Source organism: Drosophila serrata, unplaced genomic scaffold, assembly GCF_035046125.1.
Source record: "Drosophila serrata isolate PLE 108 unplaced genomic scaffold, ASM3504612v1 contig_276, whole genome shotgun sequence".
Taxonomy (NCBI): Eukaryota; Metazoa; Arthropoda; class Insecta; order Diptera; family Drosophilidae; genus Drosophila; species Drosophila serrata.
The window spans coordinates 7,695,428-7,708,488 of NW_028257174.1; the positions used below are offsets into that span (position 1 = coordinate 7,695,428).

Genomic DNA, 13,061 nt, shown 5'->3' on the forward strand with positions numbered 1-13,061 from the left:
TTTTTGTCGGGGTTTTTTTACCTTTTTTGTTTCTCATTACGAAATAAGTTTAAATATATGAAAAAAAATATATATATATTTGCTTCTTTCCGTCGTCATCTTTCTTTCCTCTTGTATAATTTTTGTCGTTTTACTTTCCCTTCTTTTCTTTGCTGTATTATATTATATATTATTTTTTTGTTTTAATTAGCTGCTCTTGCTTAATGGTTGCGTTTAGCGTTTTAGCGTTTAGGCTTTTTAGTTTACTTTTTCTTTAAAGTAAAAAACGATCGGCGCTTTGGTTCATCCTTTTGTGAGGTGGCAGGCAGAGTCTGGGATCTGCTGGCGGCCACCGCTGCCGAATCGCTCTGGGCTTTCAGGGATGACACCCACTGGGACATCTCGTTGTCATCATGGGCCTGCAGCAAGAACTCGGCACCATTGGCGAGCCTGTAAATGGAAATACGAAATGTAAGTTAGGAGATTCGTATAAATAATCTTCCAGTACACTCACTTCACTCGCAGCACATGCTTCTTCTTGGTGTAATCAGTGGCAACATCGATGGCAGCTCCTTGCAGATCGTAGCTGGGCTCACCGCGGAAGGTCAATTCGGGATTACTCTTGTAACCCTTCTGATCTTTGAAGAACGAAATGCGTCCGGCACGGGCAGCCATGTAAACCTAAAATGGGAAAGATTTTAAGGTGATGAGTAGGAGAAGCAAAAGCTGTCAAAATCTAGGCACAAATCAGTGTTGAATCGAGGCGCAGCAAGTGAGCGGGAAAACAGCAACTAAATCGAGGCGTTCTCTGCGTTTAAAATACGACCAGGAGGCAGTGAATCTCTTCAAGCTGCAGGAGATTACATGGCAGAGCAAGTACAACACGAAGGTTATGTAGTACGAGACGAAGCAGCCACAGGAATAAGCCTAGTATAAGGACCAGGACTCTACTGCGAGTACAAGGAAAATCAGGTGCAGCGACGGAGGATTATGCGGCGCAAGACCATCGATTATGAAAAGTGACTCAAGCTCCTTGAGCATAAGCTGCGAAAGAATAGCAACAATAGGCCCAAGAACACCGCACCGCCTTATTGGAAGGCATCAAAACACAGCTCCCTAAGCCACAGAGCTTTTAAAAACAGCTTGTTGATTAATGCAACCGGATTCCTCTTCAATTCCACGCTTAAATATCAATTAAATATCAAGTTCTACAATTACCTTATCCCAAGATCGGTTTGAGGCCTTCTTGGTGGTCGAATCCCATTCGTGCTTCCTTGTCACATAGCCCTCCTGGCCTTCGCCAGCGGCTGGTGTAGCGCCTCGTTCTGTGAATTATAGAATTTTGGTTAGTTTAAAGAGTTCCCAAGCTTCCGGTTTGCATTCCGGTTTCAGTAAATAGATAATTGCAAAACACAAAACGTTATGAATAACTGCATGCTGGCTTATATATTAGAGAAATGCTATGGATCTGCGGCTAGCTAAGGGTTGTTTTATACCTGTTTGGATCTCGACAACGCGCTCAAATTCGACGGCCGTGTCTTTGCCGGCTTCACCGGGGTTAAAGTTGATTGGTTAGTTGGTTAATCCATGTCAGGGTGAGGTTGGTTTCATTTTTATTTTATTTTTATTTTTTTTTAGTAAGCATGAGTGAATGACAGAGAACACGTTTAAAGTTAAGTTTTGGCGCTTGTTTAGGTTGGACGAGCGTGCGGGGATCTTGATAGTACGCCTGGGAGGGATGTGGATATGGATATGGAAATGGAAATGGATATATGGTGGAGGGATGGTTGGATGGTTGGATGTACCATGAGTTAGAGAAGAAAGGCGGACATTATTCAATACCTGAATCATCGTGCGATGCTCCAACGTCGACGTCGTCGCGTCGCTCAGCCTCTCGTTTGGCCAATTCCGCCGCCTCCGAGGCGGCCTTGGCCTCCTGCTCCTCCTTGATGCGCTGTCGCTCGGCCTCCTCTGCCAGCTCCTGGCGCCTCTTCATTTCCTTAAGCTCAAACTGCAAAATAATATTAAATGAAATGTTAATATTAAATATACCTAAGGGGGGAGAGGAAAGGAAAAACGACACTCACTGTTGTCAAACGCTCAAGAGCACTGAAGCGCTCCTCCTGAGCGGCGGCAGACTTTTCAAAGGCCTCGTGCTTCTTAATCAGATTCTCCACCTCATCGATGGTGTGGCCCAGCTCCGAGGAGAGCAGGTAAGGCTCTTGGGCAATAAGCCAGGCCTCGGCCACGGCAGCGTCTCTGGCGAACTGGTAGACCTCCAGGACTGCAAGTTAAGACAAATGATTAGTTTGCGGAATATCTCATGAGAGCTGCCACGTTGACACTCACTCAGCTGAAGATTCTCCCAGCGCTCCTCCCAGCGTCGAAGCAGGGCATTCCGGCTATTGCTTAGCTGCAGCAGTCGATCCTTGATCTCCGCGGTGGCATAATGATTCCGGGTGAGTAGCTCCTTGCCCAGCGAGATGCACGCCGCAAAGTTATCCTCGCGCGTATCGATCTCTGCCTTTAGGCTCTGGTGGTTGTTCATCAGCAGCTCCACGCCGGAGACATCGCGCGGCTTCTCCGAGGTGTTCATCTGGCGGACGAGGTCCTCCATCCAGATCATCAGGATGCGCACCATGTTAAAGAAGCGGAACAGGTCACCCGTGTCGGCCAGCTTCTGTTTGCGCGCATCGCACATCGCCTGCAGATTGTCCCAGGCATGGAGCACCTCCTGTTCCCGATTGGTGATCTCCTTTGCCTTGTCGCCGGCATAGGCATCCTGCAGCTTGGCGGACTCCTCCTGGATCTGCTGCACCTGCGAGTACAGTGTGGTGAGGTCCTGCAAGAAGTTGTAGTGCTTGCGCTGCAGCGTCGACACGGAACCGGCATCGCGTCCCAGCTCATCGGAAACGCCGTGCTGCTTCTCGAGGATGCGTCCAAGAACATCCTTGCAGTCGTGGAAGAATTTGTGCAGCTCCCGTGATGCGGCAAGCATCTGGGTTCGGGTGTCGATCAGTTCCAGCAGATCCTGCCACGACTCGTTCAGGTTGTCCTTCCATTCGGCAATGGTGGCAGAGTCCGAGTGTCCGGCCTGGATGAGATTGTCGGCAATGCCGTTCACCTTGGCCACCCGCTCGCCGCCCACAGCCTCTGTGTCGCGGGCGAACTCATTGAAGCGCTCCGACAGCAGCGTCACATGATCAAAGTCCTGGCCCAGCTCCTGTGAACCGGCAACGACCTCCCGATCCGTGATCCATTGCTCCAGATCGTCCACTTCGCGGCTAAGCATGAACAGCTGCAGGGCCTCGTTGAGGCGTGCTCTCCTCTCACCGGCTAGATCCTTGAGTCCGGCATAGAGCTTGTCCAGCTGCGATTGCTTGACGGCAACAGCGTCGCCGGAGGAGACATCGTCACCACTGAATTGTCGAGCCACCTCGCCCAGCTGGCGAATGGTGTTGGCATAGTCCTCCACCGATTGCTCCAGATTCTCGTGCTTCTTCATCAGATTCTGGGCACTGATCTCGTCCTTGCCGCGGTCCTCGACCATCATGTAGAGTTCCTGTTCGCTCATCCACGACTCAGCCTCCTGGGCATCAAAGAAGTACTGCTGCACCTTCTCGGACTCCAGCAGATGCTTGCGCCTGTTCTCAATGGCGTCCTTGAGCTCCTGCCACTTCTGGGTAAGATCACTGATCAGCGCCTCGAACTTCTTGGCATCCTCGTGACCCTCATCGATCAGCTTGCGGCCATTGTTGCAGATGGCATTGATGCGTGGCTCATGGTTATCGATTTCGGTGGCCAGCGATTGGTTCTTCTTCTTAAGAACATGGACATTGAACAGGGAGTTGCCATAGTCGGAGCTACTCGCCACCGGCAGCTTCTCATCGATCCAGAGCTTCTCATCCTCGACATCGCGACAGAACTGGAAGGCCTCCTTCTTCTTCTCGAGCGCCTTCTGTCGCTCCAACAGCGGCGCCTTGATCTTCTCGAAACGCTCCAGCACGGCGGTCTTCTTCACCACAATCGGTTCGATCTTCTCCTCCGGAACGGTCTTTTGCAGATATTCGGTCTGCTTGTCGATCTCCTCCACTTGACGGGCCTTCACCGCCATCTGCGTTTGGATGACTTGTTGCTTCTGCATCAGAATGTTGACCGATGTCAGATCGTTAGCAGTGTCGCCGCTAACGATCTGCTTCTCCAGATCGGTAATGTATGAGTCAATGTCGTCGCAGGTCTGCTGGACGAGCACTTCACGGTTGGCATCGAAGAGCATGGCGCCCTTTTCCTTGGTGTGCACCTCCAAGTCATCGAACTGCTTGGCCAACTCCTTCAGCTTCGGCTCGATCACGTCCTTGAATTCGGGCTTCTCCTTAGACAGCTCCTGGGCGGACTTTTCGGCCTCGAAGAGGCGCTCCTTATTGGCGGCTATCTCCGCCTCGAAGGCCTGGTGGCGCGTCCACTTCGAGTGGATGGTCTTGGCGCTCCTGTATGATTCATCCTGCGACGTGGCATACTTCTCCTGCACCCACTCGGCAAGCTCCTCAAGATCCTGCAGGAACTCGTGCAGCTTCACCTGGTTCTTTAGCTTCTCGTGCTGATCCAACGCGCGCTGGCGGTTATCATCACGTCGTCCAGTGATATTCTCCGCCCGCTTGCCAATCTTATCGGCATCGAAGTGATCCTTCTCCACCAGGGTGTCGGCCACCTGGAGCAGTGTATTGATCTTGTCATCGTTGGCCTCCATGGTGGTGAGGAAGGCTTCGTGACGCTTCAGTTGGTTCTCGGCCTGTTCCAGATTAACCGGCGTATCGTCCTTGCTGAGGAAGTGCTCCTGCTGGCTCAACAGCACCTCGGTCTGGCGGGCATCTCGATTGAAGAGCTGCTGGTCGAGGCTCTGCGACAGCAACACCTGTCGGTTCTCCCACATCTGATGCAGCTCCTCCCAGCCGTCCTTCAGGGCGTTGAGGCGCTCGCGCAGGAACATGTACTGCGGGTCGTCCGAAGTGCTGCCCTCGGAGGTCAGACGCTCACCGTACTCCATCATGTTCTTGTAGTCCTCGGTGTAATTGTCGATCTCCTCGCGGATGGACTGGTGCTGGTTGAGCAGCTTCTCGGCCTCTGGCAGCGATGTGGGCGTATCCTCGGAAGCAACGTCCGTCTGCGTCTTGGTCAGCCACGTCTGGAAGTGATCGAGGTCGCGCAGGAAACGATGCAGATCACCGGCCTCCTCCAATTTCGAGTCGCGCTCCTTGAGCATCTGCGTGAGCTGCTCCCAAATCAATTCGATCTGGGCAATGCGTTCACGGATGATCTGCGCCTCCTCGGGATGCTCATCCTCGATGCTGTTCGCCTCCCGCTCCAAGCTAGACAGTTTGGCCTGGATGGCGGCCAAGTCACGGTCCATGCCGCTGAGGCGACGCTGCAGGGTCATCACACCGGTCAAGTCCATCTCGAGGCTATCGGTTTCGGTGAGGATGCGCTTCTTGTCCTCAATCCACGAGATCGTTTCGCGGCACTCAATGTAGAAGGTCTGAACGCCATGGGCAGACTTCAGATCATCCATCTTGGCCTCGGCCTTCTCGCGCAGCGTCGACCACTCCTGATTGAGATGATTCTGACGCTCCAAGATCTCATCCGAGTTGGGATGCTCGACGTGCAGGAGCTGGCGGGCCAACTGGTTGACAACAGCGACACGAGAGGCATTGGCGTTCATTTCCTTGTCAAAGCCCTCGAAACGATGCTTCATAATTTCCACATCCTCGATATCCTTGCCGGGCGTCATTGTGTCCAGCATCTTGGTCTTCTCCTTGATCCATTGCTCGACTCCATCGGCCTCCGACATCAGCTTGTAAAGGCTGAGGGCATCAAGGAGACGCTGCTTGCGCAGCTTGGCCAGCTCGGTAAGCTCCTTGTAGCGGTTGTCGATGGCTTCTAAGCGCTTGTCTACATTAGCCTTCTCTGCCTCATTGAGCTTCAGGCTCTCGGCCTGCTTGTGCAGAGCATCGATAACCTCGGCGTAGTTCTTTAGCTCGTCAGCTACATCCTTGTGTTTCTTCAGCAGGGACTGAACATTGGCCTCATCGCGGCCCACATCTTCGCTGGAAACGATGCGCAGCGTATCCAGCATCCAGTTGTCAACATCGTCGGCATCGGCGAATAGCTGGAAGTACTCGACGGCGTTCTCCAGACGCTGGCGCCGATATTTGGTCAGATCGAGCAGGTGGTCCCACTTGGAGAGGATCTCCTTCAAGCGGTCCTTGATGCGATCAGCACCAAAGTGACCCTCGGTGATCAGCTCGGCGCCAACCTTGGCCACATTCTGCAGCTGGGGATCGTGCGATGTGATCTCCGACTCGAGGGCCTTATGCTTGCTCAGCAACAGGTTGACGGTGGTCAGGTCGTGACCCACCTCATCGGTGGAGACAATCTGCTCCTTCTCCTTGATCCAGTTCTCCTCATCGGCGGTATCCCAATAGAATTGCCAGAGCTTGCGGCTCTCCTCCAGCCGGCTGCGGCGCTCAACGGCCAAGCGCACCAGCTCGGCGTAGGCATCCTCCAGCTGTTGGACACGCGACACAATGATCTCGGGATCGCAGGGCTTGTACGATTCGGGGTCGTCGCTGAGGAACTTCTGTGAGTTCTGCACCACGACCTTGACGCGCTCGCCAAGGATATTGATGTCGGCCTCCACGAGGGAGTGCTTCTGCAGCAGGTCCTCGACGCCCATCAAATGCTTGCCATAGTCGTCGGTCATCAGCAGCTGCTTGATCTCCTCCATGTTATCCAGAATGTAGAGCATCTCCTGGAAGTTCTGCTGCAGCTGCAACGAGATCTCCAGACGCATGCGGCGTGCGCGCAGCAACTCGAGCAGGTATGTCCACAGACGCATCACATTGTCCTTGCGCAACAGGATGCGCTTCACGTCGTGATAGCGCTCTGACTCCAGCTCATCGCAGACGGCAACAACGGCCTGGACACGTTCCTCGTATGCAAAGATATCGGTCTCGATGGCCTCATGCTTCTTGGCCGCCGCCTCAACGGCTGCCAGATCGAAACCAAAGTTATCCTGGCTAACCAAACGCTGATTCTCCGACAGCCACGTCTCCCGCATGGATGCCTTGCGATCGAAACGAGCGGCAAGCTGCTCCAGCTTCTCCTGACGGATCAGCTCCTCGCGCAATGCCAGCTCACGTTCGTGTTCGGCCTTCTCCAGACGCTCCCAGGCCTTGTTAATATCGGAAATCATCTTACCCTCCTTGGGAGTGTACGGCTTCTGGTTATTCGCCCGCATCTTGGACTGCAGCGTGAAGAGGAGCACCTCCAGGTTTCCTTTCTCCACAAACTTGGGCGGCTTCTCGATGGTGCGGTAGTTGGAGAATTGCGCCAACTGTCCTTGGACACCGGCCAGGGAGTTCTCGAACTCTCGCTCACCCAGCGACTGAATGGTAGTCTCAATCCACTTGAGCAGATCGCTGGTGAAGTGCTCGTAGTCATGGACCATCTTGTCGTTCTCCATGGCAATGCCAACGACCTTGCCAATACGCTTGCCCTGCACCGTTTCCTGCTTGAGCTTGCTAAAGTAATGGTAATAGGTGACCACATAGGTAATGATCGATTTCTCATCTGGATGCTCGACGAACACATCCTCGGCGTCGAGGAGCTTGGCCAGGCCCAGCTTGTCCTCGGCAACGTCAAAGGCATTGTTCAGATTGTGGATGGCGTTCGTCTTTGAGAGCTTCTCGAACTGCACCAGATCCGGACGGTGTTTGTGGATGATGGCATTGAAGGCCAGGCCGTCGCGCCACGATGTCGTAAAGTTGCGGACATTGACGTTGTGATAGCCGGCGGTCTTCATCTGGCACCACAGCAGTAGGGCATCCTTGGCCGATTTGGTCTCCTTGTTGTCCACCTCTTCAATGGTGATGTCCTGAATTTGAAAGCGCAGGATGATGGTCCAAATCAGGCCCAAATTGAGGGAAGCATTGCCATCAACAATATCGTGCGATCCAATATTTTCCAAATGGACACGCTGCTCGCGAAGGAACTGCAAGGCCTTGTCGACATTCTCCAGACAATGGATACGCATCTTGCCCTTTGTGGGCTTGGGCAATCGCTCACCGGAGAGCACCTCCAGCAGCTTGATCAGATGCTTGCCATCGCGCATATCCACATAGAGATCGGCGATGCGGCAGTTGACACGGCACAGATGCGAGTTTACCCATTTGGTGAAGGTTTTCTTTTGCACACTCTCACGCTCCTCGGCCAACGCCTTGATCCTGGAGCGTTCGAACAGGCGGGAGCTGCTGTTACCGCCATCGTACTCGTACTCATCGATGTACTCGTTGCCGGGACCCTGGCTGGGATCCCAGCGAACAATCGAGATGTCCGTCGTCATGGTTGCGCTTCCTCGAGTTCAGTTTCCACAATGGATTCGTTTGAGTTGAAGTTGAAGTTGAGTTCTTAGCTTAGGTATTTAGGTTAGTTAGTAGTGGCTAGTGTTCGTTCTCGTTCGTAATTTTAAATCCTCCGGGAGCTCGCCTCTCCACGCCTCTGTTCTTCGTTCGTTCAACTGAAATCCTTTCAAGTCCAAACCGCGTTGTGTTGTCGTCGTCGCCTTCACAAGAGAATCACTGAAATGGGGGAAAAGTCGAGGAGTTGGCGGTGAGAAAATAGCTTAGATAATTGATGATTCATTGTCGGCCTCTCTCTAGGTATAGTTTTTTTTTTTTTTTTTGTTTCTTTTGTTTTCCCCCTTATTTATTATTATTATTTTTTTTTGGATGGCGTCACATGGGGTCATCGTTGCCACAATGTCCGATCGCAATTGTCCAACTTGAATGCGATTACATCATACAACCATCACCGGGTCATACCAGAGCAGTGGAGCCGGCAGAGTGGCTGGTGCCCCAACCGAAACCATCAAATTGCAGGAAATTCAATTCACAAAATCGAGGGATTGTGGGGACAGAATCGTATATAGAACTGTGTGTATGTGTGCATCGAGTAGTAGCTAATTACCCCGAGTAGTTCGCAGAGAAGCAGAGAGGTTATCACATTTAAATTGATAGTTAATTGCTAATTAATTGATAAATACTGTATGTGTGTGTGTGGGAAAATCCAAGGCAAAAATCTATATCAAAATTTAAACATATTGTAAATGCAGGATACAGGATTGGCATTTTTAAATTAAATTCTTATAAATATAAATCTAATTTAATCAAATTTTTTTCTTTTATAAATTGTATTTAATTTTAAAAATCCAGAATGAACTCTACTCTTTCAGTTTGAATACTTTTTTCGCAAAAAAAAAAGTTTAAAAGCTTTATCTCATGATGTCATGTTTAACCTAATAAAAAAAATGATAAGCAAGTTGAATTGAAGGTTTCACCTTGTCATACAAATATACAAATGTATATACAGCTTTATTCTTAATAATTATTATAGAAAAGTATATGCATTTTTTAAAAGTAAATTGTTTTAAATAATCAATAAATCAAAATTAGAGGTAGAGGGTGAGACCTTTCCCTGCCATATATGTACATATGTATCTTCTTTAGATGATTTATTTTTGCAGCTAAACCAAACATTTCACTCGGGTCTATTTTTTTTATATTCACTAAATGTTTAGAAATATATAGAGATATGCATGGGATATTCACTTGTCTATTAAATGGCAAGGCCTTGTCACTTTTTAGTGCTATTTTTATGACCTCAACTATGATGGGTACTCAGCACAGACTGACTGAGCCCAGTTTCCATTTTCATTTGCCAGCTTTTCGCTTTTTTTATGCGCCTGTTATTTGAATTTTGTTGTTTTTTTTACACATTGACACACACACGCACACACTGTATTGATGTAGCTGTGCAATTATGACCTATTCACATACGAGTGCGGCCCTCGAACATCCCATTTTCATTCCGAAACTGAATCTGAGTCCGAATCTCAGTCTGAATCTACATACATACATGTTTGAACATCACAGCATTTTGCATTTCCATTTTCACACCTCTTTTTCGCCGTGGAAATTGCTCTAAAAAGCCCTAGTGTACTTTGTAGCTGTACTTTGGTTTGTTTTGTTCGTTGCTTGGTACTTTCTCCGCGGCGGCTTTCACATTTCGGCTTCCGGCGCGCAATGTTTAGTTTTTATTATAATTTTTTATTCTTATGCTGGAGTTTCCTTTTTCGGTTTTGTTTTAATTAAATATTGGATTTTGTTCGCTATTAATTTGAAAAAGTCACGAGGTTAAAAGCGAACCTAGGTCAAAAAGGAAAATGGTAAAACAGGAAGACAAATGGAGCGAAATACCGCTAGCTGTGTGTATAACAGCTAGTGAATCCGTTTTTGTGTGCTAATGTCCTTTGACCTTTATTCCCCTTTTTTCGCATGAACACAGGTTCCCGCTCTGGGGTCATTCGCTTCTACGCCTACTCATACTTTTCACTTCCCTTATGCTGCTGCTCCCCTTATTCTTCTGCTGCTCCCCTTTCTTTTACTGCTCCCACTCTGACCTCCCACTCATTATCCGCCTGTTCTTTTTTCCCTCTTCTTTTTCCTCGCTCGCCTGGGATTCCTGAAGAATTACCTAAGCTGCTGATTTAATTTGTACTAATTTTATGACAACACCAATAGTAACAACAGCACGCATAACGAGAATTGTTAAAACAAACAAAAACAGCAAATCGGCACACTCACACACACAAGCAGCTTCTATCTTTGTATTACGTAATATTTTTATTAAAACGAAGCTTAAAACTCAACAGAGACAGAGAGAGTGAGCGATAGAACGACAGGGCGGGCACGCACAATTGGAGCGACAGAGCGCGCGTGATTGTGTATCTGAAGAAGGTGGTGGTGCAAAGAGAGCGAGAGCGAGTGGGAGTGAGGGTTGAAACTGCATAAGTCGCTCTCTCAAGCTTTCTCGCTCCTTCTTTTTTGAGACTTAATTATGGCACACTTTTCTTTTAACGGGCCGATCCTCTTGTTTTGAGTGAGTTCATCACACACTTTTCATGAGGGAGTCCCCCAAAGAGAGTGATTGAGCGAGAGAGCGGGGCGTGGAGTCGTTCAGTTGTAGTTGTAGTTGTGCAACTGTAACTGTGAGTTCAATTAAACAGGCCAAGAGTTCAACTTGGAAACTTGGAAATGAAACCACCACCAAAAAGCGACTATAATTTGCTAAGGAAAAACCAGTTTTCCATTACCATTTATGTGGTATGAGCCCAGTTAATTTGTTTCGTTTGCTTGTTGTTTCTGTGTTGTGTTTACAACACGGCTCCAATATGTGTGTGCGGGCTGGTGTGTATGAGTGAGGTTTGCCATAAACAACAACAAACAAGTGCAAGTGCAGGCTAGAAGATATGCATTGTACACACAGCCTCGGTGCATTTGTATTTCTATTTTACAAAAGAAACTTCAACTCGTGACCTCTTCAAAAAGAAAAAAGGGGGAGTGCCTTAGTGAGGGGGGGTGTTGGTGGTGGTGGCGGCGGCGGCGGCGGTGATGGAGTGGAGTGTTTCCTATTTTTACACAGCCCGAGTGCGTGCGTGTCTGTGTGAGTGTGTTGGTAGGCACGTAACTGTATTTCAGCCAAGTGCATAGGTGTATCTATGAGGAAGCAAAAAAAAAATGAGCGGACGAATCATAAACACACACGCACACATTCATATATGTATATATGTCCGATTAGGCGATTGGCTCGGTTTATTTCTTTTTCATTTTTAATTTTTTTTATCACCAACTGACGCAAATGTTACTTAAGTTCTTGTCCTGCTTCCTCATGTTGCGGCTTTGCCCACAGGCTTGCGTTTTGTTTTGAAACACTCTCATGTTTTTTCTTACACTCAGTTTAAAGTTAAATTCATAGTTGTTAGGCCGACGGGCAACGGACGGAACATAAAAATAAAACGAATGCTAGGAAAACGCACACACACGTCCAATTCGATTACTGTAATAAGACAACACTCACACAAGCACACGCACGCTCTCACCGAAAACCGAATGATGTCATCAACGGCACGGCGGCAGAGGCGGCAGCAGCAGCAGCTACTATGGGCAGCGGCAAAATAAATGAGCCAGCGGACAATTTATAATCCATGATATGTTTGTGATTTTATGGCGAAAAAAAAACAAAAAACACACACTTTTCGCATCCCGATCAATTGTCCCACTTCGAATCCGAAAGATACTTTTGCACTTCGCCGCTCTCTCGGCGCTGCTGCTGCCTCTTCTTCTTGCATTTTTTTTGGTTTCGCTGCTTGCTCTGCGGAACGGGACTCCTTGGGCGTTGGTCTATTAATCCACACACACTTTTTCCGCCTTTTTGCGGCTTTTTCACATCGCTACACACTGCACGGCGGCGACTTGCACTTACCTACAGTTTAATTTTGCAGACTTTGCACTAGTCGAGTCGTAAAACGTTGTTAATTTCATAGATTTTTATGTCTAAAAATCTTCGGTCTGGGGTGAACGGCGAGAATGGAAAAAAGTGTGTATTCAAAACATCGGAGGAGTGCGGCGCTGCCAACGCGTTGCGAACGATTGATATGGCAAGCTAGATGGCGCTAAAAAAAACGCCAATTGCGCAGTGTGGCAGTGCTGTTTTTTTTGCGCACGGTCTCGTCCCACCAGATCTGGCTAGAAAAAGTGTACCATGATCGCCCAGCGAACTCGTAACTCTTTAAATTTAATAAAATAACTTTAAATGCTACTTGTAAAGCTTTTCATTTAATTTAATTTTATCATTTACTTTCTCCCAAATCTTTTTAAAACGTAGATTACACATTTCAAGAGGCTTGCTTTGCTGCGAACTTTTTCAAATACAAAATTTGACAAATATGACTAGCATGTATATTTACGTTACAATAACTATGGAATTTCTTGCAGAAATTAGATAGTTAATTAGCATTGTCCCCTTTTTATCAATTTATTTATTTATCAATAAAAAGAATACATTTCGGTTAATTTTATATATAAGTAAAACATTGTTGAATTGTAAATAGGTTTGGTATATATTCTCATCACAGTTAGAATTTTCAAAATATTTCAACTGTGGAATTTCTGGCAAAAATTTGATAGTTA

General features: G+C 48.2%; 1 protein-coding gene across 8 annotated transcripts; it reads right to left on the reverse strand.

Moving 5' to 3' along the window:
• Window positions 1-119: 119 nt before the first annotated feature.
• beta-Spec (spectrin beta chain) lies at window positions 120-12,562 on the reverse strand. Of its 8 annotated transcripts, none has more exons than XM_020950064.2 (8): window positions 12,355-12,554; window positions 2,329-8,612; window positions 2,067-2,263; window positions 1,822-1,990; window positions 1,476-1,526; window positions 1,198-1,304; window positions 494-660; window positions 120-429 (listed from the first exon to the last, which is right to left on the reverse strand). In XM_020950064.2, the coding sequence occupies exons 2-8, from the start codon at window positions 8,375-8,377 to the stop codon at window positions 243-245; spliced, it is 6,927 nt and encodes a 2,308-aa protein (XP_020805723.1). In that variant the 5' UTR covers window positions 8,378-8,612; window positions 12,355-12,554; the 3' UTR covers window positions 120-242. The 8 variants fall into 8 exon arrangements, with proteins under 8 accessions (XP_020805723.1, XP_086692110.1, XP_086692111.1 ...); XM_086835984.1 differs by having other exon boundaries at window positions 11,950-12,459; XM_086835985.1 differs by lacking the exon at window positions 12,355-12,554 and adding an exon at window positions 12,125-12,240.
• Between the last annotated feature and the right edge of the window lie 499 nt (window positions 12,563-13,061).